The sequence below is a fragment of the Colobus angolensis genome, unplaced genomic scaffold (assembly GCF_000951035.1).
Source record: "Colobus angolensis palliatus isolate OR3802 unplaced genomic scaffold, Cang.pa_1.0 Scaffold164, whole genome shotgun sequence".
In the NCBI taxonomy this organism is placed as follows: Eukaryota; Metazoa; Chordata; class Mammalia; order Primates; family Cercopithecidae; genus Colobus; species Colobus angolensis.
The window spans coordinates 2160436-2187547 of record NW_012114755.1 but is presented as its reverse complement, the minus strand read 5'-3'; the positions used below and the strand labels follow the sequence as shown (position 1 = coordinate 2187547).

At 42.5% G+C, this 27112-nt stretch overlaps 1 protein-coding gene, 1 long non-coding RNA gene and 1 pseudogene across 2 annotated transcripts in view; 2 read left to right on the top strand and 1 right to left on the bottom strand.

Moving 5' to 3' along the window:
* The window catches only part of SPTY2D1 (SPT2, Suppressor of Ty, domain containing 1 (S. cerevisiae)), a 27299-nt gene extending 10892 nt beyond the window's left edge, over nt 1-16407 (top strand). Inside the window, exons 2-6 of the mRNA XM_011937470.1 lie at nt 5774-5888; nt 6668-8203; nt 10341-10518; nt 11275-11352; nt 12859-16407. Of these exons, the coding sequence (XP_011792860.1) occupies nt 5774-5888; nt 6668-8203; nt 10341-10518; nt 11275-11352; nt 12859-12952 (2001 nt within the window). The 3' untranslated portion in view covers nt 12953-16407. The remainder of the gene's footprint in view (nt 1-5773; nt 5889-6667; nt 8204-10340; nt 10519-11274; nt 11353-12858) is intronic.
* A 2202-nt stretch (nt 16408-18609) lies between these two features.
* Nucleotides 18610-22883, bottom strand: LOC105508592. The gene is made up of 4 exons (XR_001001297.1): nt 22673-22883; nt 21532-21620; nt 19331-19368; nt 18610-18721 (listed from the first exon to the last, which is right to left on the bottom strand). It is a non-coding gene; the product is annotated as an uncharacterized LOC105508592 (long non-coding RNA).
* A 3443-nt stretch (nt 22884-26326) lies between these two features.
* Nucleotides 26327-27040, top strand: LOC105508632 (annotated as a pseudogene).
* Nucleotides 27041-27112: the final 72 nt, after the last annotated feature.

Genomic DNA, 27112 nt, shown 5'->3' with positions numbered 1-27112 from the left:
ACAATAGACAAAGAAATGTGGTCATTTTTGTGACCTACTATTAGAAATACTAAAATTGTTAGAAATAGATAATCGATGCCACGAAGAAAAGTCAGGAGGCTGAGGTTGCAGTGAGCCAGTGTCACTCCACTGCACCCTGGGCGACAGAGCAAGACTCCGTCTCAAAAAAAAAAAAAAAAAAAAAGGCTTGAAATGTGTGGACCTGCTTATACGTGGATTTTTTTTCCAATAAGTGTTTTTAAAATTTGTGACAACTTAAAAAAACCTGCAGATGAACATAGCCTAGAAATATTTAAAACAATTAAGAAAAAGGTATTGAGATGGAGTTTTGCTCTTGTTGCCCAGGCTGGAGTACAGTGGCGTGGTCTCAGCTCACTGCAACCTCCACCTCCTGGGTTCAAGCAGTTCTCCTGCCTCAGCCTCCTGAGTAGCTGGGATTATAGGTACGCGCCATCACGCCCAGCTAATTTTTTGTGCTTTTAGTAGAGATGGGGTTTCATCATGTTGGCCAGGCTAGTCTTGAACTCCTGAGTTCAGGTGATCCGCCCGCCTTGGCCTCCCAAAGTGCAGGGATCACAGGGATGAGCCACCGCTCTCAGCCGGAATTTTTTCTTACTGCACAGGGTGGTGGCATCCCGTGCACCATGTTTAAGGGTCAGCTGTATATCAAAAACCATTTAATTGTATACATTCAATGGATGAATTTTGTGATATATGAATTACATCTCAAAGATTTTCTTTTTGAGACAGAGTCTTGCTCTGTAACCCAGGCTAGAGTACAGTGGCACAATCATGGCTCACTGCAGCCTCTACCTCCTGGGCTCAAGCCATCCTCCCACATCAGCTATGTAGCTGGGACTACAGGTGTGCATCACAATGTTCAGCTAATTTTTGTATATTTTGTAGAGATGGGGGTCTCAGTATGCTGCCCAGGCTAGTTTCGAACTCCTGGACTCAATCCGTCCTCTCACCTCAGCCTCCCAAAGTTTTGGGATTACAGACATGAGCCACCGTGCCCGGCCATTCAAAGATATTTCCAAAAATATAAAGATGATCTGTAGTGACCCAGTCTTTTTTTTAGGCTGTGAACCTAAACTTTGTCTAAGAGTGTTTTAATATCTTACTGGTATTTGTGCTGTTGAGGTTTTTTTTGGTTTTTTGTTTTGTTTTGTTTTGTTTTGTTTTGAGATAGGGTCTTACTCTGTTGCTCAGGCTGGAGTGCAGTAGCACAACCACAGCTCACTGCAGCCTCGACCTCCCTGGCTGAGACAATCCTCCTGCCTCAGCCTCCCGAGTAGCTGGGACCACAGGTGTGTCCCACTGTGCCCAGCTAATTTTTAAATTGTTTGGAGAGACGGTCTCCCTATGTTGCCCAGGCTGGTCTTGAACTCCTGTGCTCAAGCAATCCTCTTGAATTAGCCTCCCAAAGTGCTGGAATTACAAGTATGAGCCACTATGCCTGGCCTGAGTACATTTTTAAGCTACAGAGGATATAAGAAATTAATTGATTATGGCTCAGTTCATATAAACAAGATTAAGCCTCATTAAAGCAGTGCTGACCCTTGCCTTACTGCTAGCTTTTTAAGTTGTTTAGAAGATCAACAAAATAGACGTTGCATAGATTTATTGAATTTCTTCTGCATCATAAGGACAGGACAACAAGTACTGCAAAGTTGTTGGGTTAAATGTGAGACCAGCTTAAGTATCCTTAAAGATTAGAGGTGTTTAAAAAGGCAGAATTTGAAATATAAATTGATGAGAATAGGTGTATACTTTGAAAAAGAAAGCTAAAAGTAGCCTTTGTTATTCTTTTCAAAGCAAATCTGAGTCCCTGAACACCACCTTCCTTTTCTACCTTTCCTGTATTTTTGTTCCCTAAGTCAGTGTTTTGTTTCTTTTTTTTTGAGATGGGGTTTTGCTTTTCTCACTCAGGCTGGAGTACAATCACCCAGGCTAAAGTGCAGTGGTGCAATCTCGGCTCACTGCAACCCTCTGCCTCCTGGGTTCAAGCAATTGCTGGAACTACAGGTGCCTGCCACCACGCCTGGCTAATTTTTTTGTGTTTTTAGTAGAGACGGGGTTTCACCATGTTAGCCAGGATGGTCTCGATCTCCTGACCTCGTGATCCGCCCGCCTCGGCCTCCCAAAGTGCTGGGATTACAGGCGTGAGCCACCACACCTGGCTTAATAGTATGTATTTTTATATGAATTGGAAAAATGTAACTAGTTGTTCAAGTCAGTCATTTTATGGATATTATTGCTGAGGTAAAGCTGTAATAATAATAGGTCATGATGTTAGGTCTGTGGTTTTTTTTTTTTTTTTTTGAGACCAAGTCTCACTCTGTTGTCCAGGCTGGAGTGCAGTGGCGTGATCTTGGCTCACTGCAACTTCTGCCTCCCAGGTTCAAGTGATTCTTGTGCCTTGGCCTCCCAAGTAGCTGGGACTACAGGCATGAGCCACCATGTCTGGCTACTTTTTGTACTTTTAGTGGAGATGGGGTTTCACCAGAGTTCGAGGCCAGGCTGGTCTTGAACTCCTGACATTAAGTGATCTGCCCTCCTTGTCCTCCCAAAGTGCTGGGATTACAGGCATGAACCACCGCACCTGGCGAACTCTGTATATTTTTTAAAATTAGTAAGTAATAGTAGGGGTAGTATACCACAAAGGCAAAAATCATAAAGGTAGTATGGAAGTGACTGAAGCTTGCTTATAAACACTGCATTAAATTATGTCCCATTGACACTGATGTTTTCCCTTTTGGATACCAGTATTCAGTTAAGAGCAGCTTTTTGGTTTGTCATATCCCACTTTCTATCTCTTGCAGTCCCAGGTTAAGACGAAAGATATCCATCCCAAATTCATGTTAGATAGTGCTCAGTGCTGGGTTATTTGGACAGCAAACCAGTCCTATTTTAAATAAGTAACGCTAATATGCGTATTTGCGTTTTTCTTGGGGAAAACCTTGTATGGGGCTTTGATTTGTATGGGGCTTTATAACTCTATGAGCTATATAATGGACAGGGACAGGAAATTTTTGTTTTTTGTTTATTGAGACGGAGTCTTGCTCTGTCGCCAGGCTGGAGTGCAGTGGCATGATTTTGGCTCACTGACTCTGACTCCCTGGTTCAAGCGATTCTCCTGCTTCAGCCTCCCAAATAGCTGGGTTTACACGCAGGCACCACCATGCCCAGCTAATTTTTGTATTTTTTGTAGAGATGGGGTTTTACCATGTTGGCCAGGGTGGTCTCGATCTCCTGACCTTGTGATCCGCCTGCCTCAGCCTCCCAAAGTTCTGGGATTACAGGCGTGAGCCACTGCACCCAGCCTTTTTTTCCTTTTTTTAAAGAGATGAGTTCTCACCATGTTGCCCAGGCTGGGCTCTTAACTCCTGAGCCCAAGCGATCCTCCCGCCTCAGCCTCCCAAAGTGCTAGGATTACGGACATGAGCCACTGCGACTGGCCAGGAAAATCTTAAGTGTTGGTGAAAAGAAAATCCACCTTCCTCTGCTTCCAAATCCATTAATGGGATGGAGTAGAGTGAGTGTGTGCTTCTGCTTACAAGTTTTTGGATGTCTTAATTTGAATCATATTCATGGTGCCCTTTCCACAATGAAAATGTAAGCTCCTTGTGATTAAGACCTGTGTTTGTGGTTCTTTTCTTGTAAACAAGGACAATTTTATATATATCTAGTTAGGTTAGCAGTATTCTCTTTCTCCTCTCCCTTTCCTTCTCCTTTTTCTCCTTTAAATATTGAGCCCCTATCCACTATGGAAAGAGTCTAAAATTAAATTTACAAAGATATGGACTTCAAAGGATCTCATTGTGGCCTAGCCAAGGTGACTGGGAAAGAAATCTGGATGCTGTCTTGGGATTTCTCTCTATTAGGGATATGTCACTTCTCAGCATTGCCATCATGCAAGATTTTCAGGTTGGATTAGAGCCTGCTTCCTTGGCTAGCTGCTTCGTTGGCAGACTAATTTACTCGGAACTTCCAGCCTGTTTCAAGATATGTCGTATATGGCAGCCGTAGAGTAAGCACATATATTTTGGTTTTCCTCCAAGAATTTCATACATATTTGGGAATAGTTTTTTGGTTCCTAAGTTGTCTCAATTTGTTCTTGGACATGTTTCTTTTTCTGCTAGCCACAGCAACAGGTACATTCGATGAGAATGCATCTGCCTAACAAAACAAAAAAAGGAGGATACTTTAAAAATCTCATTTCCTGGATTTAATTTGGAATGGTCCTAGAGGTGACTCATCCCTGGTCTGAATTTATTTTAGCTCTATGTTCATCATATTTCTCTCATAATAGGTGCTTATAAAGTGGAAATATTTTTCCTTTTGTAGTTCAAATTAATATTACTTGAGTTTAGTACTTTCTTGATGCAGTTGTATAAAAACTGAGGTCCAGAGGCTTCATCTGTGCCAGGATAATGTAAGCATTTTTGGGGTGTTATAGGAACCTGTCTGAAAAAGTTTGTGAGGCAAATTAACATTTACTGAACATAAGAGCTACAGTTAAAGGTTACCGGGAATTGGGCATTTATTGCATAGATTTTTTGAAATGCTTTTTTACTGTGATTTGCCCCTAGTCTTTGTGTGTGGTCAAAGTAAAACCTCAGTGTTTCCACGTTCTAGGCGAAATAACACACGTAGCTATGAGTCCCTACTAGAAAATCATCTGGAGTAGTCAGGAGAGAAAATAGTTGTGAGGAGTAGTTTTCTCTGTTTGTTTGAAGAGTTGGACTTCGAAATGCTTCATTCTAAGGCAGGCTATTTTTTAACTCAGAATTTTATACATTTACTTACTGATTGATTGATTGATTGATTGAGACGGAGTTTTGCTCTGTTGCCAGCCTGGAGTGCAGTGGTGCAATGTTGGCTCACTGCAACTTCTGCCTCCTGTGTTAAAGCCATTGTCCTGCCTCAGCCTCCTAAGCAGCTGGGATTATAGGCATGCGCCACCATGCCCGGCTAATTTTTGTATTTTTAGTAGAGATGGAGTTTCACTATGTTGGCCAGGCTGGTTGCCAACTCCTGACCACAGGTAATCTGCCCGCCTCAGCCTCCCAAAGTGTTGGGATTATAGGTGTGAGCCACTGCACCTGGCCTAAATCAGAATTTTTTTTTTGAGATGGAGTCTTCTCTGTCACCTGGGCTGGAGTGCAGTGGCAGGATCTTGGCTCACTGCAACCTCTGCCTCCCAGGTACAAGCAATTCTCCTGCCTCAACCTCCCAAATAGCTGGGATTACAGGCACCTGCCACTATGCCCAGTTAATTTTTTGTGTTTTTAGTAGAGATAGGGTTTCACCATGTTGGCCAGGCTGATCTTGAACTCCAGACCTCATGATTCACCTGCCTCGGCCTCCCAAAGTGTTGAGATTACAGGTGTGAGCCCCTGAGCCCAGCCTAAATCAGAATTTTAAAACACAAATAATCGATTCTTCTAGGTGGTGATTTCATTTAGTTACCCAGTCCAGGTACTTTTTTGGAAAATAGCCTGAAAACAATGCTTCTGTGAATTGTTCATTTATGCATCATTTTGGGATATTACATAGAAACTTTGTACCCAAAAATCATCATACATAATAAATATTTAGTCTGAAATTTTGTAGCTAAGCTTTACTATGGGTTATATGATCTCTCAGTTATTCAGAATAGGTTTCATAGTTAACATTTATACCTCTTATTACCTGGCACAGTGCCTTATACCTAATAATGTATTTTAAAAGTTGAATTGCTTGTAACTTTTACTGTTTTTGTTTTTAGAAAAGGTATAGTTTGGCAGTGGGGCCTCCAAAAAAAGACCCAAAAGTTAAAGGTGTCCAATCAGCAGCTGTACAAGCTTTTCTTAAAAGGAAAGAAGAGGAGCTTAGACGAAAAGGTATGTATCTATAGCCTTATTTTCAATTTTGAAGTCTTCCATCATCACATCTAGCTTGTACTAAACCAGTGGCTGTTTATAAAAACATAACAGGTCAACAGATTTGGGAGGGTGTGTGTGTGTGTGTGTGTGTGTGTGTGTGTGTGTGTGTGTGTCCAGGTTAACTGACTGTATTCATGGCTTTACATGTTATCTTGATCATTTGTATAAACGTTTTCTTTTTTTCTCCCCTTGAAGTAACAGATTTTTGGGGGTTAGTAGCCATGTCTTCTAATTGGCCATAGTAAGTCCCCAATCAGAACTCCATTCTTTAACTTTGGTTCTGAAAGTGTTTCTACCCATTTTGCGTTTTAATTTTTATTAACAGAATGCTATCTAAAAGGCTAAACTAGAGATAAGTTTTAACATCTTTATCTCAAATAGTTCTACTTCATGCAAATACAAAGAAACTGATTCAATATGTTTAAGTATTCATTGAATCGTAATTAATAACAACTGCTAAGTGGGGATACTAATGTTCTTTTAAATTGGTAATGTATTTGGTTTGAAGTATTTTCTATATTTAAAGCTGAAAACTAAGTCTCCCACTTGCTTTAGTCATATAGAAAAACCCATATGTCTCCCACTCATTATGTAAAGATGACTCATTTGATACTTGTTCAAATGACTTCCTCATTTGATTCCTAGATGTCTTCAAACTGTAACCTGAACATTGTATTTTCACTTGAGCAATCTTGAGATCTCGAAATAATAACATATTCTTGTTTTGTCCCTTTTAGCCTTAGAGGAGAAAAGGAGAAAAGAGGAACTAGTGAAAAAGCGAATTGAGCTCAAACATGACAAGAAAGCAAGAGCTATGGCCAAGAGGACAAAGGATAATTTCCATGGTTACAATGGGATTCCTATTGAGGAAAAGTCAAAGAAGAGGCAGGCAACAGAAAGCCATACCAGCCAAGGAACCGACCGAGAGTATGAAATGGAAGAAGAGAATGAATTCCTTGAGTACAATCACGCAGAGTCAGAGCAGGAGTATGAGGAAGAGCAAGAACCTCCCAAAGTTGAAAGCAAACCAAAGGTCCCCCTTAAAAGTGCCCCACCACCTATGAACTTCACTGATTTACTCAGGCTGGCTGAGAAAAAGCAGTTTGAACCAGTGGAAATCAAGGTAGTGAAGAAATCAGAAGAGCGACCTATGACTGCAGAAGAACTTAGGGAGCGAGAATTCCTTGAACGAAAGCATCGGAGAAAAAAACTTGAGACAGATGGAAAACTACCTCCAACTGTGTCCAAAAAGGCACCCTCTCAGAAAGAAAGTGTGGGCACAAAACTAAGCAAAGGTTCTGGAGACAGGCATCCTTCTTCCAAAGGAATGCCCCTTCCTCATGCTGAGAAGAAATCAAGACCCAGCATGGCCAATGAGAAACACCTTGCTTTGTCTTCATCCAAATCCATGCCAGGAGAGAGGATCAAGGCAGGATCTGGCAATAGCTCCCAACCCTCACTTCGTGAGGGCCACGACAGACCTGTTTTCAATGGAGCTGGAAAGTCTTATTCCAGCACCTCTTCACCAAATGTCCCAAAGACTCCTGCTAGCAGGACTCAGAAATCTGCTATTGAGCACAAAGCCAAAAAATCTCCATCCCATCCTAGCCATTCCAGGCCTGGGCCCATGGTCACCCCACACAATAAGGCTAAGAGTCCAGGTGTGAGGCAGCCAGGCAGCAGCTCTAGCTCAGCCCTTGGGCAGCCCAGCACAGGAGTTGCTCGACCCACAGTTAGTTCTGGCCCTGTGCCTAAGCGCCAGAATGGCAGCTCCAGCTCAGGACCTGAGCGATCAATCAGTGGGTCCAAGAAGCCAAACAATGACTCAAATCCCTCTAGGCGGACAGTCAGTGGTACATGTGGCCCTGGACAACCTGCAAGCAGCTCAAGTGGCCCTGGGCAACCCATCAGTGGTTCAGGTAGTTCTGCAAGACCCTTGGGCAGCTCTCGTGGCCCTGGCCGACCTGTGAGCAGTCCACATGAACTTCGACAACCAGTGAGTGGCTCAGGCCCCCCTGGGCGGTCTGTCAATGGCCCTGGGAGATCCGTAAGTGGCTCAGTTCCAGCTGGACGGACTGTCAGTAGTTCAGTCCCAGGAAGACCAGTGAGCAGCTTGAGACCTGGGCGAACAGTTAGTAGCTCAGGTCCCACGATAAAGCCTAAGTGCACTGTTGTCTCCGAAACAATTTCTTCCAAGAATATCATTAGCCGGTCCAGCAATGGACAGATGAATGGAATGAAGCCTCCCCTATCTGGCTACAGATCTGCCCAAGGTAAAATTTCCCCTCACCCTAAAGAGTATATATTTGGCATTAGGAAATTGGAAAGAGTTTTTATATTATCAGGGACCCTGTGAACCCCTCATGTGCTGTCCTTTAATGTACTGTAGTTTTGATAGAATCATGATGTTTTATCTGTCCTGTGGTTGAGAGTTCCTTTTGTTTTGTTTTGTTTTGTTTTTGAGACAGGGTCAATCACAGGCCCAAGCAGTTCTCCCACCTTAGCTTCCCAAGTAGCTGGGACTATAGGCATGTGCCACCATGCCTGGCTAACTTTTTATTTTTTATAGAGATGGGGTCTCAATATGTTACCTATACTCGTTTCTAACTCCTGGGCTCAGAGATCTGCCTTCCTCAGCTTCCCAAACTGCTGGGATTATAGGCATGAGTCACTAAGCCCTGCTGAGAGTTCCTTTAATGATCATGGCTTGGAAAGGTCTTTAGAAAGAGACTTGTCTAGGATCTCTCTGTTCACCCTTGAAATGTCTCCAAGTGTGATAAATTTAGCTTTGTGATTTGTGAACATTCAGGGTGAATGTACGTGACTTATATATGTATGCTACAATGGATGAATTAATCTACTTTTTCCTGAGGACTAAAGAGACTTGTCTTCAAGGATCAGAGTGTAATTGGAAGCTTATTCAGCAGATATTTCTTGGGCACCCATTATGTGCCAGGAACTGTTTTTAGATTGTACTTGTGTTTCTGCCTGTTATAATGGTTAGTATCAAGGTCCTAAGCACTGATCCTTCAGGAATCTACTGTCCCAAGGTATGTGATCATTAGTGGCACCTGCTAGCTGCTAGGTCATACTTGCTTTATGCTAATAGGCATTTATGAAAGCACTTGGAGATATAAAAAGGAACCAATGATTGAATTACTTGGAGTATATAAAAGGCTCCATGGAGATATAAAAAGGAACCAATGACTGAATTACTTGTTTTAAATTTCCTAGTTAAGCTAGACCATTGATTCTTAACAAGGGCAGTTTTGCCCTCCAGGGGACTTTTGGCAATCGTCACAACTGGGGCTATGGGGGATGCTACTGGCATCTACTGAATAGAGGACAGGGATGCTGCTGACAAACAGTGCAGGGGATAGCCCCCTGACAACAAAGAATTATCTGGTCCGAAATGTCATGGAGCTAAGGTTGAGAAACTAAGCTAGGGAGACAAGCCATGCATATTATAACAACCGTAGAAGAACAAAAGAAGTGTCTGTAATCAAAAACTAGAAAGTAGTTGTTCCCAGATGCTGGGCTGTTGATCAATGCCTGTCTTAATCAAAGCATTTGATTAAAAAAATGCAAAGTTTTTATCAGTCTTTTGGCAGAATGACAAAAATAAGGATGATGTAGTGAGTTTTTCCTACAGTCAAACTTACTCAGTTTGAATAATAATCCTAAGAATCATTCATACTTCATTCAACTTTAAATTTTTAAATGAAATTGTGATTATAGTAGATGGTAGCTGCTACTTTTGGTCTTTACTTGGCAAAAGTTAATGATTCTGTGGAGGTTTGTAAACTGTATTATTTTTAGAAATTTTGCTGATCTTGGCCAGGTGCAGTGGCTCACGCCTGTAATCCCAGCACTTTGGGAGGCCAAGGCAGGCAGATCACCTGAGGTTGGGAGTTTGAGACCAGCCTGACCAACATGGAGAAACCCCATCTCTACTCAAAATACAAAATTAGCCAGGCATGGTGGCACATGCCTGTAATCCCAGCTACTCGGGAGGCTGAGGCAGGAGAACTGGAACTGCTTGAACCTGGAAGGCAGAGGTTGCAGTGAGCCGAGATTGCACCATTGCACTCCAGCCTAGGCAACGAGTGAAACTCTGTCTCAAAAAAAAAAAAAAAGAAATTTTACTGATCTTATAAATTCAGAAATATTGGCACTACTAAGCTAGAAAATGGAACAAGACATTTCTGGTAAGCCCTGGGATAAAACAGGAGAACAGAGTGCTGTTCCTCCTGGATACCATGACACAGCAAGGATGATGACTCCGTGCTAAGGGTCAACCTGCTTGCTTTGGTTTTTAAGGATACCATCTTAATGATGACTCACAATTTCAGTTTACATAGAACTGCATTGGAACCATTTTAAGTTGTAATATTCTTTATGGTTTCTTAGGTCCTCAAAGGCTTCCCTTCCCTACTGGTTACAAAAGGCAGCGAGAATATGAAGAGGAAGATGATGATGATGATGATGAATACGACTCTGAAATGGAAGATTTTATCGAAGATGAAGGAGAGCCTCAGGAAGAAATATCCAAGCACATTAGAGAAATTTTTGGTTATGACCGAAAAAAGTAAGACTAAAGAAGATTCAGATAACTATGACATCCTTTTCTTATTTTAAATAATTCATGTCATGGGGTAATAAACAAATAGTAGAGGCACTGAATATAATTCTTAATTAGGAACCCTTGTGTGATTGTTATTTTAAATAAATGTACTCTTTTAGCACTAAATATTTTATATTTAATTCAAAATAGTTTCTGTAGTTATTTGCATGAGGAACAAAAAATAACCCTTTTAAATTGTTACAAGATATATATTTAGTGAGACTGAAGCAGCTTAGTGTAGTAGAAGTAGATTGGCTCTTGAAAGAACAAGCTGTATGTTCTTGGTCCGTTAACCTATCTGCTTCAGTTTCCTCTGGTCTAAAGTCTTTCCCCACCTCATGATGGTCATGAAGCTCAAATTAGATTATTATATGTAAAATAATTTTCATATATACTGTGCTTTCAAATTTTAATATAAATTATCAAGTAAATGTAGGTGAGTGAGTTGAGGAAGCACTGGAGGATTGGTACCTTCATGCACATTAGCTTCAGAATAGTTGCCCTCTGAGGGTAATAAGGGCTTATCTAAAACTTGTCTTTACTTCAGAAACCTACCTCTATCCATCCTCCACTCCCCTCACTCGATGCCAAGCAAGGAGTAATTCTAAATGTGTGCTTGATTTAGTTTTAAAGGAGATACTGATTTTTTAAATGAGAGGACGTAGTTCCTTTTGAAAATTGAAGTTTTCTCTTTTTATCATTTTGATTTCCTTTTGTCAGATACAAAGATGAAAGTGATTATGCCTTACGTTACATGGAAAGTAGTTGGAAAGAGCAGCAGAAGGAAGAAGCAAAGAGGTAAGCATAAAATTTAACACACTTGTGCAAAAATGTCCTAAAAATTCCTTTCTGCTTATTGCTACAGTTGCACCATTGGGAACTGGGGCTTTGGGCCAGAGAATTCTGGATTCCAATCCTGTTTACTAGCTGTAGGGCCTTAGACAAATTCCTTAACAGTTCTGTTTTTTCACTGGTTTTTGTTTTTTTGTTTTTTAACAGAGATGGGGTCTCACTGTGTTGACCAGGCTAGTCTCAGACTCTTGGCCTGAAGTGATCCTCCCATCTCAGCCTCCCGCAGTGCTGGGATTACAGGCATGAGCCACTGCACTGGACCGTCACTGGTTTTTTTGTTTGTTTTTAAGAGATGGGGTCTTGCTTTGTTATCCAGGCTGGTCCCAAAGTCCTGGGCTCAAGCAATCCTCCTGCCTTAGCCTCCCAAAGTGTTGGGATTATAAATGTGAGCCACCATGCCCCACCTATTTTCTTCTGTAAAATGAGAATATACTGTTTTACTCATTTAAGTATTATGAGGATTAAGACGTGTACAAGGTGCCTAGTGTAGTGCCTCACATGTGTGGATACACAGTAAATGCTTTCCCTAATCCTGTTGTAGCAAATTCTTGCTTTTCTTTCTGCATCAGACACATCTCAATCTTGGTAACCTGTAACATTGCTGGCCTCAGGGATATAGGTATATTATATTTCCTCTGATTTCTGTTTGGCTATCTGATAGTAAGCTAATGATAATTTCTCCACTGGGGTAAAAAGTAATTACTTTGTTTATAGTGGTTTTTTTGTTTTGTTTTGTTTTGTTTAAGAGATGGGGTCTAAGACTCTGTCGCCGAGGCTGGAGTGCGGTGGCATGATTGCGGCTCACTGCAACCCCCGCCTCCCGGGTTCAAGCAGTTCTTCTGCCTCAGCTTCCCAAGTAGCTGGGACTATAGTTGTGCACTACCACGCCCAGCTAATATTTGTAGTTTTTAGTAGAGACAGGGTTTCACTATATGTTGGCCAGGCTGGTCTCAAACTCCTGACCTCAGGTGATCCACCTGGCTCGGCCTCCCAAAGTGCTGGGATTACAGGCGTGAGCCACCGTGCCCAGCCATAATGTTATTATAGGTAAATAATTCACCTCAGCCTCAAGCCAGAATACTAAATCTTTTTCTCCCTCTTGCCCATAAAATTTCAAACTAAAGTGTTGGAAGAGAACAAGAATAGAATGTTAATGAATAAATGCTTCTTGCTGTTTATTTTTAAAAGCTATTGAGATAAACTTATATTTTATTATTTTAATGGAAATACTAAGGGTTTTGTGGTGTGTGAGTTCTTTTTCCCACTACAATTTGGGTCTGTGACCCCTGGTAAAAAAAATATCCCTGCTAGTTTGTTTTCAGTGGTAAAGCCTTGAAGCATTTTGAGAGCATCAGCACAATCCATGAGCTCCCAGTTGGAAATTTCATTCTTTTTAAGGAAAGCGATCATCTCATGTATATTAACAAATACCCTTTAAAAATTCTTTGGCAGCTTAAGACTAGGTATGCAAGAGGACTTAGAGGAAATGAGACGTGAAGAAGAAGAAATGCAACGTCGAAGGGCCAAGAAGCTGAAGAGGCGTTAGCTGCTGCTTTTATTTTTGTGAAATTGTAGAGCTGCTCTGCTGCAAGGATTTCCTGCCTTCAGACTGAAGACGTCCCCTTATCATTTTAGATTTATACTTGGGTACTCAAGGAGAAGGAATGCATACTGTCATTTGCAGGCTGTCATTTGAGCATAAAATATTTTCAGATATTTTCCAGGGTGAAATCTGTAATGCAGATGATATAATGCCCACATGTGCTCTTATGAAGTTAACTGTTCACAGATGCCAGCCTTGATCCTGATGAGCTATGCACTCTTATGTGGGGCCAGTCACCAGTCAGCCAATCTTTTATTGTTCCTTTGCTACTTTGAAAGGAAAAAAAAGGTTGTCTCTTGATTTCTATAATTCTGCTGATCTGTGAGTAGGGCACTGCCCTGCTCCCAATCAAACTTAGTCTTTTTATGAGAAACCTGGACCTTCCATGAATGTTGCCAGCAATAAAGTGACTTGCCCTAATCTATGGATTGAGAACTTGAAAATGTAGAGTAGAATTTATAACTATCATATGGATGTCATCCTGTGACTTTGAAGTACAAAGTAGAATAAATTCTGTATTCATGGATTGGATGCTGAGCATTCTTACTTATTAATTTAGGTGGCTAGAATTAATGAAAAAATTTTCAAGTTAAAATACAGGTTATAACAGTATAATATTGTTTTCTAAATTTTCCTTTCAGATTTACTGTTATGTTGGCTTTAGTGTAAGATAGACAAGGTCACTGTGCTGATTGATTTTTATCTAAAAAAGTTCATTTTTATATTGAAGAAAAAATATTTTATTCAAACATTAGATTTGAAAGAGTAATAGTTTATAAAATAAGGAAGTAACATGTGAGGCTCCCCCCTCCTCCCCTCCCCCATCATAAAAATATTTTGAAATCCCAAGGTGCCCCTGTACCTCGTGACATTAATGACTTCATTTTTTAGCTTGAATTTGTTAGCAAATGTTAATGGCAGAAAACCAAAAACTAAATTTATGGTATCGAGAGCACCACCTTCTCTTTTTGCCCATATTGCACTTTGATTTCAAACTATGCACTGTGAAGAGATTTTTTTTCCCCAGGTAGGAAGGGATGTTCCTTGTTACCGTTATTTTACTGAGCTGTGGAAACTCATTTTCACCCTTTTTAAAGTCATAAATATAGACTTAATATCCCTTAAGCTTCAAGTCCAAGCAGTTCCAGTCAGGCTGACTTAGGATCAGGCTGGAAGGAAGCCAAGTCTCAAGAACTGTCAGCAACAGAAAATGAGATATGATGCTAGAGAGCATTTGCAAGTGCGGAGGCTTGGGGGAAGTGAGACATAAGCTTGTAGGAATAATAAACGTTCTACAATAAACATTCTGGCTATATCTTAAGCCATTGTATAGGGGAGATTAGGAAGTAGGAGGGATTGTCCTACAACAGGCCCTTATACTTCAATGGCCCAAATGTTTTGGTTTATTCCTTTTTATCCATAAAGTCTTTATTCTTCAAGTTTGGGTATTATAGATTACCATTGTTAGCCTCCCTTAATGGGACCATATGAGCCAGGCTTTTATGACTGACTCATTTTGAATTGAGTTTCAAACTTTGAAAGTGCAAGGATTTAATTTTTAAGTTGAATCCCATGAAAGGTGTCATCATCACTAGGAATGACACCCTTTGTAACTACATATAGAACTGCTACAATGGTAGTAGAAAATCCTATTGATTTTATCTCACCCATCTCAGATACCTTCAGTGAAATTAAGGGTAGTGTGATGTCCCATGTAATAAAACAGGCTTAGAACACCAGTTCCTCTGCTGCCATTTATGTGCTTTTATTCCCCCTTCAAAAATTTTGTATTGGATATATATATTTTTCAATATTCAGACTCTGAAATCTGTCATTACAATCAAGTGCTTGTCACAGCTGAAAGATTTCTGGTAGCTTAAAGTTTACTAGTAGTAAATTTATGATATGGTACAGTTCTTTGTACAGAAAGGCACCATTATATTAGAATAAATTTCCAGAACTTAGTGGGAAGAATCAGGTTTTAACCTTGTGTGTCTGTTACTTCTGAGTGCATTTCTGTAATATAAATGTTGATTTGCATCAACATTATAAAAGAGCACTTCTGTGGCTCATTTAAAAGAAAAAAAAAAGGTTAAGTCTTTTAAATTTTGGACTTGTTTCCAAATCCTGTCTTCCATGTTGTTCTTCTGCACTTCCTGACCACTCTTATAAAAAGCTCACAAACCTTTGAAGAAACTGGAGTAGGCTGTTATTTCATTAAGGTTTACAAATTAAATGCTTGATTTTTAATGTATTCTCTACTGTTTTGATTTTTGGATTTTCTTAATTCAACATTTGAAGATGTGCCTTTTGGGTAATGTTAATCACGAATGTATGTAGTAATATTTCATGATTGTAATAATGTTACATGATGATGGGTGTGGCATTTTCTAACAAACGATGTGAAAGTAGTTTTCATAAAACTCATGGCTCTGATTGCACAGTCCCACTTGCTTTTGATATTGCTATGTCAAAGCAAAGAGCACTTCTTTTAAGGCTACTTTCAGAACTTTGTATTTTCTCTAAACTATAAATGCAGTTATGTCCAGTTGGAGGCCAGGGTACCACATGTCACAGGCAGCCTTACATGTGTGCCGTGAAAAGGTTCAAAGACCATTAACAAAAAAGTAAGTCTGGCCGGGCACCTGGTGGCTCAAGCCTGTAATCCCAGCACTTTGGGAGGCCGAGGTGGGTGGATCACTGGAGACCAGGAGTTCGAGACCAGCCTGGCCAACATGGTGAGACCCCGTCTCTACTAAAAATTTAAAAATTAGCCGGGTGTGGTGGCACGCACCTGTAATCCCAGCTACTGGGGAGGCTGAGGCAAGAGAATCGCTTGAACCCAGGAAGCGGAGGTTGCAGTGAACCAAGATAGTGCCACTGCACTCCAGCTTGGGTGACAGAGTGAGACTCCGTCTCAAAAAAAAGAAGGATGTGGGAACTCAAATTTTCATTTTTAATGTAATCCCCAAGATTTTCTCTAAGAAATAAATTGTTGTTTTGTATTTTGTAACTTAAAAGCAGCTATTAGTAAATTTCTGAGATATAGCAGGAGACCAAAACATGTTTGGAAAGAGAAAAAATATATGAAGAGAGACTGGTTTTTTTATTTTCAATGTATTGAATATATTAGACTACTATTTATTTTCTGAGTGGATGTGATTAAATATTCAGACATTTAGTGTATGATTAAGAGTGAGATAGAGATTTCTTTGGAGTTATTAAATCCATCCTGTCTTTTACATAATGGACAAATCAAGTTAAAAAAATTTTTAGGTAGCTTAGCTTGTTTTCTGGTGCTGTTGACCTGCAAGAGAATATACTTTTGCATATACAGGTGAAAGTTTTGCAATTTATGTATATAAGAAATTGTAGGCATTAAAAATATTTTACTGATATTTTTGCTGGTTTGCATTTATTGATTAAAACTTTGAGATATTCTTTAACTCATCACCCTGAACATTTTTCCAGCTAGAAACCTCGGTATACTCGTCATACTTCAGAGACAGGGTTTGCCTCTTGCACACACTCCTCTGCTTATTCTCCCTTACACATTCATGTCTGCTCTAACATGATAGTGCTTCTCTCCCCCTACCAGCTTAAAGAACTGTTCTGCTCTCTGACATCCATGTTAGGAGAACTGTTAGGTGGTCAGAGGAATGGAATCTATTTTAGTGGCTCAAGTTTTGGAAGTTTACTCAAATAGAGGGAGGACACAGCTGGGTATATGGTTCCTCTTGTCAAAATGAGCCGGGTCCTGTCTCTTACGATAAAAACAGCTTGAGATGGCTGAGAAGAGGAGTCCTTAGAAATGCACATGAGGCAGGCTGGGCACAGTGGCTCATACCTGTAATCGCAGCACTTTGGGAGGTAGAAGCAGGTGGATCACTTGAGGCTGGGAGTTTGAGACCAGCCTGGTCAACATGGCAAAACCCCGTCTCTACTAAAAATACAAAAATGTGGTGTGCGTTGTAATCCCTGCTATTCAGGGGGCTGAGGCATGAGAATCACTTGAACCTGGGAGGTGGGGGTTGCAGTGAGCCAAGATTGCACCTCCGCACTCTATCCTGGGTGACAGAAAGACTGTCTCAAAAAAAGTGTATTATGAGGCAAATGGGCACAGCTATATAGCCAGAGGATGTAAGTACTTAACTCACTGGAAAGTGTTGAGTCTAAATCACATAAGAAATAGAAGATGCTAGAAACCTAGAGTCAGAAATTACTAAAGTTTTACTTATAGATTTTGAATTTATTTTCTTTCCATTAAAAAAAGGTAATCCATTCATTGCAAAGAGCCACTTACAAATAGTTAAGCAAACTTCCAAAATAAAAAAATGTTTTCTATGTAAACAAAAGATCTGCTTTGTTGGAAAAGGTATACTTCTTTAGAATATTGGAACTGTATCAGTCATCCTCAGAATGGGTACAGTTCCATACAATTTGTTTTTAAAGTATTTACTCCTGTTAGGTCTGTCTCAGGCTCCCATCTTTTCAGTAGTCATGAAAAAGAATTAGCAGGCAACTTCCTGGGTTTTCTTTTTTCTTTTTTTTTTTTTTTTGAGACAAGGTCTTGCTTTGTCACCCAGGCTGGAGTGCAGTGGCGCAATCTCGGCTCACCGTAACCTCAGCCTCCCGGGTTCAAACAATTCTCCTGTCTCAGCCTCCCAAGTAGCTGGGATTACAGGTGCCTGCCACCACACCTGGCAAATTTTTGTATTTTTAGTAGAGATGGGGTTTCACCATGTTGGCCAGGCAGGTCTTGAACTCCTGACCTCAAGTAATATGCCTGCCTCGGCCTCCCAAAGTGCTGGGATTACAGGTGTGAGCCACCACGCCCAGCCTAACTTCTTGGGTATTCAGGTGAGGGGAACATTTAAACAGCAAGATCTTGGATATCCCACAGTCTTATCTGGCTCTTTTCCTTGGCACATGAAAATATGAAGGCAGAAGGCCTGGATCTTAATCTTGACTCTGCAGCCCAGGGCTGTGTGTGTTGGCAAGATACATATGTCCCTCAACTTCATTTTTGCCATTTTGTAAGATGAGGCTGATAGCTTCGGAAGGTTTTTTTAAGGATTAGGATAATTGTACTTTAGTATCTAACCCTAATATTAAAAATGAGGTCCTTACTCCACATGGTATAAGCTTAGGGTTCTTTTTTTTTTTTCTTTTGAGACTGAGTCTCTCTGTTGCCCAGGCTCGAGTGCAGTGGCCCAATCTCAGCTCACTGCAACTGCTGCCTCCCGAGTAGCTGGGACTACAGACATGTGCCAGCACACCACGCCCTAGCTAATTTTTTGTATTTTTAGTAAAGATGGGGTTTCACCATGTTGGCCAGGCTGCTCTTGAACTCCTGGCCCTAGATGATCCACCTGCCTTGGCCTCTCAAAGTGCTGCGATTACACGCGTGAGCCATCGTGCTGGGCTGAACTACGTATCTTAATGCCAGTCTTAGAGACCATGTAGCAGAAGGACCCAATTGTCTCCCATTCACTCAACTACTTCCCCACCCTCTGTCTCCCTGTTACAAGCTAACAGAATACCAAGCCTTCATGCATCTTAAAAAGTGCAGTAACTTCTTAACATAAAATATGACAAAATAATGTGCAATTACTTTATGCAAAACCAACAACAGGAACTGTACAGCTGGTCAGGTGAGCTTCAGAGCTGCATTACTTCACCAGGATCATCCTTGCTTACTTCCACTGGGGTCTGTGGGGAGAAAAGGAAGTGTGTCATGTGGGCCTAGTGGTTTCTGGTGTGGGCCTGAGGCATTTGGCCTCCCAGGCAAGGACTGGCAGGGGAGGCTACCTCCAATTCTGTCTCACCTAATGCCTCTGACCCTGGATGCAAGGGGAGCTTAGCACTGGGGAGCTGACAAGAGGCAGAGAAAAGACAGAAATTCCAAGGTCTAACAGGAGGAGAGAGGAAAGAGACATCTGCCACCAGATCCCTTTTACAGACTAGTGTTTACTTGTGGAAGACAGAAGTTTGGATTTCTAAAGTGGACTGATCCTTAGGAAATGGCATCGAAGACTGGGCATACAAAATGTCCATTAGCACAACAGAAACAAGGCCTCCCAACCTAGAAAGCTTTGACTCTGGGCCTTAAAGATTATGTGAAACAAAATGGGAACTCTCCCAACCGCTATCACGTGAAACAAAATGGGAACTCTCCCAACCGCTACAGTAACTTTAAAAACATAATAAAAGTATTTGTTTCTAATGTTACTAGAGTTGGATTTTCATGCTTAGTTTGTTTCTGGGGGCAGGAATACATTTCAAAGTAGGAATAGAGAACAAAGTTGAAGGTACACTTACCCCTCCTGGGGGATATTTATATCCCTTCCACATGGTTCCTGCAATGAGAAGCATCCATAAGATAACAATCATCGCGAGGCTTCTTTCTCAGCTAGTGGTGTGCCCAAGAAGAAACAAGTGCTTCTGGAAGGTGCAGTGTTCTATTCCTGAGTCCTAGGAATTGGGCTGTCTTTGTTAGACACCAGATGGTGGATGGCCCAGCATGGCAGCTCCTCACTAAGGAGCTTTGTGGCCTAATCTGAATTGAAGTGGCTCCTCATGGCCATTTAGTGGGGCAGAGCTCAGACACCAATTATGACATCAGCTCCTGTAACCTCGGCAATCCAGTCAACATGAGCACCTATGGGATGGTTGGCCAGGATGCTAGATGTGTTGGGTTAAAGAAAATTTATCAAAATGGCCCTGTGCTCTGGTATGTCTGTGATTTGGACCTAGCTGGCATCATACTCATTAACTTGTCACCTGCCAAAATGTTTAACTATTGGCTTTGTGCAATCAGGTGCTATGCAAAAGAAAAAAAGCCTGGGTTCATTAAGAGAATTAGCTGGCTAGGTATGCCATGAGCAAATAACTTCATATGCTATTGTTACGCTGTTCAAAAAAGAAATCTTGCATTTTATAAAATGGTACAGTTAAACTCTCCATCATGTAGGATGAGCCTATTTACAATTTTCCTGAGAAGGAAAGAGAAGGGAGATGGGCTGTTTTACTCATTTTGCAGCTGGAGAAACTGAGGCACAGAATAGTTTAAGTGGTCTGGTCAGGACTGCCACAAAGTTCTGACTGCTTTGGGCTAATGCGTTCACAGAAGTCCTGGGGCAGATGGAGATTAAAAAAACCCCAGCCATCGTGTCCTGCTGTTACTCTACCTGGGGCTGGGGCTGAACACCCCTAATTTCTGGAGCAGCTTCCAAAAAACCTTCTGCTTCTGTAATCAGTATATTATTAAAACTCTCCGAGTTAAGTTTCTCTAACAATAGGAACAGCTCTGAAAAAAAATCAGGTCTGAATGAAATGGGGTGAAATGTAAGAAACCCAGGAGATGGTCTGCTAAAAAGGATACTGCCATTAGTGTTTTCTGTAGGCAGGTTGGTCTAGTGGAATGAGTATGGGAGGCTATTAAGTCCAGAGACAGAGATCTGTGCTCGCATCCCACCTTTACCAAAGAGCTACTGTGTGTGGCCTCAGGTAAATAATTGAGGTCACTATCACCAGTTAATCTTTGTTGACTGGTTCATTATTTGCTTGTTGTTAAGTTAGTATTTTACTAAATACTAATTTTTGAGCTTTGCATTAAATGCTTTACATTAATTCCCAAATATAATTGTCACAAAAATAGCAAGATATTCAGATATCTCCTGTTGTATAGAAGAAACTTTGAAACTGAGGTTCAAAGAAAGTAATTAAACTTTCCCAAGGTCACATAGCTAGTAAGTCGCAAAGTTAGGACCTAAACTCAAGTTCAATGTTAACTCCAGTTTCAGGATCTGCCAAAAGGGATATTAAAAATGCTGGTCCTGGCAAGGCATGGTGGCTCATGCCTGCAATCCCAGCACTCTGGGAGGCCAAGGCAGGAGGATCACTTGAGTCCTGGAGTTCAAGACCAGCCTGGGCAACATAGTGAGACCCTTTCTCTACAAAAATGTTTTTAAAAAATTAGCCAGGGCGCCTGCAGTCCCAGCTACTCGGGAGGCTGAGGCAGGAGAATGGCGGAGAACCCAGGAGGCGGAGTTTGCAGTGAGCTGAGATCGTGGCACTGCACTCCAGCCTGGGTGACAGAGCGAGACTCCGTCAAAAAAAAAAAAAAAAGCCAGGCATGGTGGCATGTGCCCTGAGGATCAGCTACTCAGGAAGCTGAGGTGGGAAGACTGCCTGCACCTCACTCCAGTCTGGGTGACAGAGCAAGACCTGTCTCAGGAAAAAAAAAAAAAAAAAGAATGCTATTAATAGTATAATATATTACAGTGTTGTGAGAAGAAAAATAATAGATGGGAACAGTCTTCAAAACAACACCTATGAGACATGGTTATTAATAGACAACTTTGGCCTGCTGTCCTTAGCTGTACTCACCAAATCATTTCCCCTTCCACAGTTTATTATATTTTCCAGAGAAATAAACACTCTCCACTGAGATTTCAGGGTTCTACCAAGTACTTTGGAAAGGGAGGAATCCAGCTCACCAGACCTGACCACCCACTTACTGCGGCAGATCTTCATCTAAAGCCTGCCTCTTCAGTTGTGTCTTGCTCTCCTGAACAGGCCACCTTTCCTGCCACTTCAGAGTTGGAGGCTGAATCAGAAAGAAAACTTGAGGGCAGAGATGGTTCTACTCACTGGCCCAGAGGGTAACCGCCTCTGTGTGGGACTAGAAGGGCTACTAAAAGTCCCCACCAATCCCTACTGTCCCCCTTCCTACCAACAACCACTGACCCACTTGGCCTGAAACCCACAAGTCAAATATGGTCTCCAGCAGACCCCTAGCAAATTCCATAGTGCTTTGAAACAAGTGCAGCTATATATGCAAGAGAGGGGGAAAAAAAGAAAGACTGAAAAGGATGTCCCGGCCTGGCGCAGTGGCTCACACTGGTAATCCCAGCACTTTGGGAGGCCAAGGAGGGCAGATCACGAGGTCAGGATATCGAGACCATCCTGGCTAACAAGGTGAAACCCCGTCTCTACTAAAAATACAAAAAATTAGCTGGGCATGGTGGTGGCGCCTGTAGTCCCAGCTACTCGGGAGGCTGAGGCAGGAACCCAGGAGGCGGAGCTTGCAGTGAGCCGAGATCATGCCACTGCACTCCAGCCTGGGCAACAGAGCAAGACTCCATCTCAAAAAAAAAAGTATGTCCCCAGCCAGGCATTGTGGCTCACGCCTGTAATCCCAGCACTTTGGGAGGCCAAGGTGGGTGGATCACCTGAGGTTGGCACTTTGAGACCAGCCTGACCAACATGGAGAAACCACATTTCTAATAAAAACACAAAATTAGCCAGGTGTGGTAGTGCATACCTGTAATCCCAGGTACTCGGGAGAGTGAGGCAGAAGAATCGCTTGAACCCGGGAGGCGGAGGTTGTGGTGAGCCGAGATTGCGCCATTGCACTCCAGCCTGGGCAACAAGAGTGAAACTCCATCTCAAAAACAAAACAAAACAAAAAGGGATATCCCTAGTGGGATGGGAAGTAGCCTGGTAGCCTGGGACACTAACTTTGTTCCCATCACATTCTGACTTCCAATTAGTGGCGAGACCTCAATTATCTTTCCCATTTGGTCAGAAAACCCAGATAGGAAGATGAGCCAGCACCAGGATGACCACCAGGGATTGACAGGCAGAGCCATTACTTACCATCGACTCTGGAAATGTGCCCATGTAACATGCAAGTCCAACAAAAAACATCCAGCCAAGCACAATCATGATCAAACATAAAACAATTTCTAAGATACAACTGCACAGTGAAAGACTATTCACCAAGATCTTGGCAAAGGAGTGTGCTCACGAAACCTTCAGTTGATAGAGGTCTCGCATGTCTGTTCGAGTCCTTGGCTCCAAAGGATCCACAGCTCCCTAGTGGAGAAGATGAAATCTATTAGGGCATTGTGACATCATTGGTCATATGGCCCAGACTCAAAACATACCAGAGACACTGCCCCCAGACCAGCAGCTGTGCAGTAAACAGCAACACTAGGAAGTAGGTATTACTGTTAACCCCATTTCACTAATGAGAAAACTGAGGCTAAGTGGCGTGCACTACAGCACACATCTGACGCTCCAGATCAGCACCAAGACTTAGGACTCAGCTGCCTCTTGGGCAGCTGGGCTCTTTACACCAGAGGCAGAGATTTGGAAAGGTGTTTTGCTGCTAGGTGTATGACATGTGAATAAAACAAACTGAATTATAGGTAAACGAGACAGATGTCTGTCTCTATTTCTGTCCCTGCAAAACCTCCCCTCCCCATCTCAAGGGGTTCCTCAGGACAATGGTATACTCACATCTTCATCACCTTGGGTTAGTTCCTCTCCATTGATTCTCTTTTCTTTACCATCATGAAGCCACAGGTACCCCTGTCCTTTCCTCAAAGAAACCTCCAGATGATACTGTGGCTCCTTCCCTGTCTTATTTCTTAATTTTCTTTTATGACCAAACTTTCTAAACAAGTGGTCCACACTCAAAGCTTTTTCCAATCTACACCTCTCTTCCATGCATTGCATTCTGACTTCTAGCCCCACTTCACTATTAGATACCCTCTCAGAGGTTACCAAGTATCTTTTTTGCTTTTCTGCTACAACATCATGGACATTTAATGTATTTTTCATCTCTAGAATTTTTTTTTTGAGATGGAGTCTTGCTCTGTCGCCCAGGCTGGAGTGCAGTGGTGTGATCTCAGCTCATTGAAACCTCCACCTCCTGGGTTCAAGTGATTCTCCTGCCTCAGCCTCCCAAGTAGTTGGGATTATAGGCACCCATCACCACGCCAGGCTAATTTTTGTATTTTTAGTAGAGATGGGGTTTCACCATGTTGGCCAGGCTGGTCTCGAACTCCTGACCTCAGGTGATCCACCCGCCTCATCCTCCCAAAGTCCTGGGATTACAGGCATGAGCCACTGCGTCTGACCTGTTGTGATATTTCCTGCTTCTTTAAATGTCTTACAACTTTTGATTAGATGTTGAACATGGTAAATGTTAGTGCTGAGTGCTGCATTTTGTTGCATTCCTTTCAACAGTGTTAAATTTTATTCTAAGGTGCACTTAAGTTACTTGTGATCAGTTTGATTCTTCTGAGGTTTGTTCTAAGTTTTATGATAGACCAGGAGCAGCCTTTACTCTAGGGTTAATATCCCCACTGCTAAGTTAATGACCACTTTCTCTGAGCACCTTCTCTGAGGCCGATTGTATTAGATTTTTTTTTTTAAGACGGAGTTTCGCTCTTGTTGCCTAGGCTGGAGTGCAATGGTGTGATCTTGGCTCACTGAAACCTCCGCCTCCCGGGTTCAAGTGATTCTTCCGCCTCAGCCTCCCGAGTAGCTGGGATTACAGGCACCCACCACCACGCCCAGCTAATTTTGTATTTTTAGTACAGACAGGGTTTCTCCACGTTGGTTAGGCTGGTCTCGAACTCCCGAACTCAGGTGATCCGCTGGCCTCGGCTTCCCAAAGTGCTCGGGTTACAGGCGTGAGCCACTGTGCCCAGCCTTGATCTTTCAAATCTGTGGAATGTTTCACAATTCCCTGCCCTTCAGGAACTCCAATAAGTGTTTGGCCTACTGCTTTTGGGTGGATCTTTTCCAGGCCTCATCGAGTTTTATCCCATATATGTGCAGACAGAACTCAGCTGGACTCACAAGGGCCCCTGTGGAAAGCTACAGAGCTTTCTCCATGGAGCTCCCTCTTCTTAGTACTCCATCCTGCAAATTCTGGCCTCTGCTGTACTTTGCTATCTTTCTTTCCAACTCAGTGAAACGCTCAGTTGGGTAACCCCTTTCTGTGCTACAGCCTGAAAACTGCCACCTGGCGGGAGCAATTGTAGGACTCACCTTCACTGGTTTCCTTTCTTTCAAAGTACACAGTCTTGTGCTGTCTCTTGTACAAGATCTGAAAACAATTATTTCATGTTTTGTGCAATTTTCTATTTATAAAGAGAAGGTAATTTCTGTAACAGTTGATCCTTCATAGGCAGAAGCAGAAGTGTATGTTCTTGGACAGTCTTTGTTGTCAAGACTGGAGTGCAGTGGCAGTCACAGATCACTGTAGCCTTGAACTCCTGGGCTAGAGCGATCCTCCCATCTCAGCCTCCCAAGTAGGTGGGACTACAAGTGTGTACCACCATGCCTGGCTAATTTTTTTTTTTTTTCAAAGGTAGGGTCTCGCTATGTTGACCAGGCAGGTCTCAAACTCCTGGGCTCAAGTTAGCCTCTTGCCTCGGCCTTCCAAAGTGCTGAGATTACAGGTGTGAGCCACTGTGCCTAGGTTACGTTATTCTTAATTCTTGCATAATATTCTAGTTTATTTCATCTTGCTCCCAATGATACAGTAGGTTAAGTCCAATCAGGAGACAGAAAACCACACAGTAATTTGAAAATTTTAATAAAGGGAGTTACCAACTAGGAGCAAGTGACTGACTATAGAAGGGGTAGAAAGTGTTACATATTACAGGAACAGCATACATAGGGAGTAGTCACTACCGCTAGGGCTGAGGCAAAGTACCCAAAGGAAGCAATAAATTTGGAATAGTCCCATCCCCTCCAGGGCTGAGATCCAAAACATGTTGGAGGAGTTGTGGACATGACCAACTGGACAGTAGTGGTCTAATGAGCTGCTGCAGGCTAATGCTGGCAATGGGTGCTGGTGGAACTCACTGGAAAATTGTCTCAGTGACACAGGTGTGGAAGCAGCCCGCAGCGGAGCCACTGATACTTGACAGGGTGAGTGCCACTAGAAGTCCCCACACATGCCATTGGCAGCCTTGAACAGAATCAGGAATAGACACACACTGGAACTAGGAAGAGAAAGCCCTTCCTCTTGTAGTATCCTCCGAAGGCCCTCTACTGACAAAATGTTAGCATTCCACTAACAAGGAAGAAATGCTTAGAGGGCCCAGCTTCATTATGGTAGAGCAAGCAATAAATGGTGGATTTGGAACTAAAAGGCAATAAATAACTGGCATAATGTACATTCAGATTTTTTCCCAATTTTTACCACCATAAACAATGCTATGATTGTTAAAATTTCTGGCCCCAGGCTTGTGGTAGTGCCATGGAGATGGCAGGAGCTGGAGGTGGAGCAGGAACTTGCAGTGAAGGTGGAGAGCACCCACGCACATCCATCCTACCCTTGGCCAGCAGAATGGATGGTGGGGCCTGGGGCCTGAAGACAACTCCCTGACCACTGAAGCTTTTTGTGGCAGTGGGCATGGATGTGATGGATGGCAAGACAGGGCTGTTCGGAGTTCTGAGCCTCCAACTGATGTGACCCCTCTCCTTTGTAACGGGGGCAGCAGGAAGGTTTTCCCTCCAGATGAAAACAAGCAGGTTTCCAATAAGGACGGATATGAAGACTTCTCTGAAGCAAGCAGTGAAGGAGACCTCCTAGGGGATGATGATGCAGTGTGTGTCCTGTATGTTGGCCCACCCCCTGCATGCCATCTCAATGTGCTGCATGGTCTAATTTGTGGGATGGGAGGTCAAGTACAGTGGTGTGCTGAGCTCCAGTGAGAAGATTTTCAAAGAGGAAGGGCTGCTGGGATTCTTTGTTGGCTTGATCCTTCATCTCCTGGGTGAAGTAGTTTTCTTGTGAGGCTATAACCTGCTGGCCCACTTTTATCAATGACTACCTGGTAGATGACAGCATGAGTGACACCTAGGGGGGCTAAGAAATTACCAGAATTGGGGTTCCCAGTTAGGCCAGGCCCTATCCATCCAGAGCTACATCAAGTTTGTGATGGAGATTGCAGTGAGCATGCTGACCTCCCCTTTCCTGCTGGTTGGCAGCCTCATGGCTGTGAACAACTGTGGGCCGCAGGCTGGGCTCTCGCCTTACTCACTGGTGTTCAAATCCTGGATTTACTGCTGTAAGAAGAGCTGCAGGGCCAGCTCTTATGAGGCTCCAGCCTGCTTTTCCACCAAGTGTCATCAGGATCATGCTTTGACCTGGAGCAACCTGAGTCATCTTCAAAAAAAACACGCTGTCTCAACCTGGCCCCTACGGGTGAGGCCTGATTATCTCAGGACACCTTCAAGATGACTCCAATGCAGCAACAACCAGATGTGCTCCAGCCCAGCTGGGCTTCA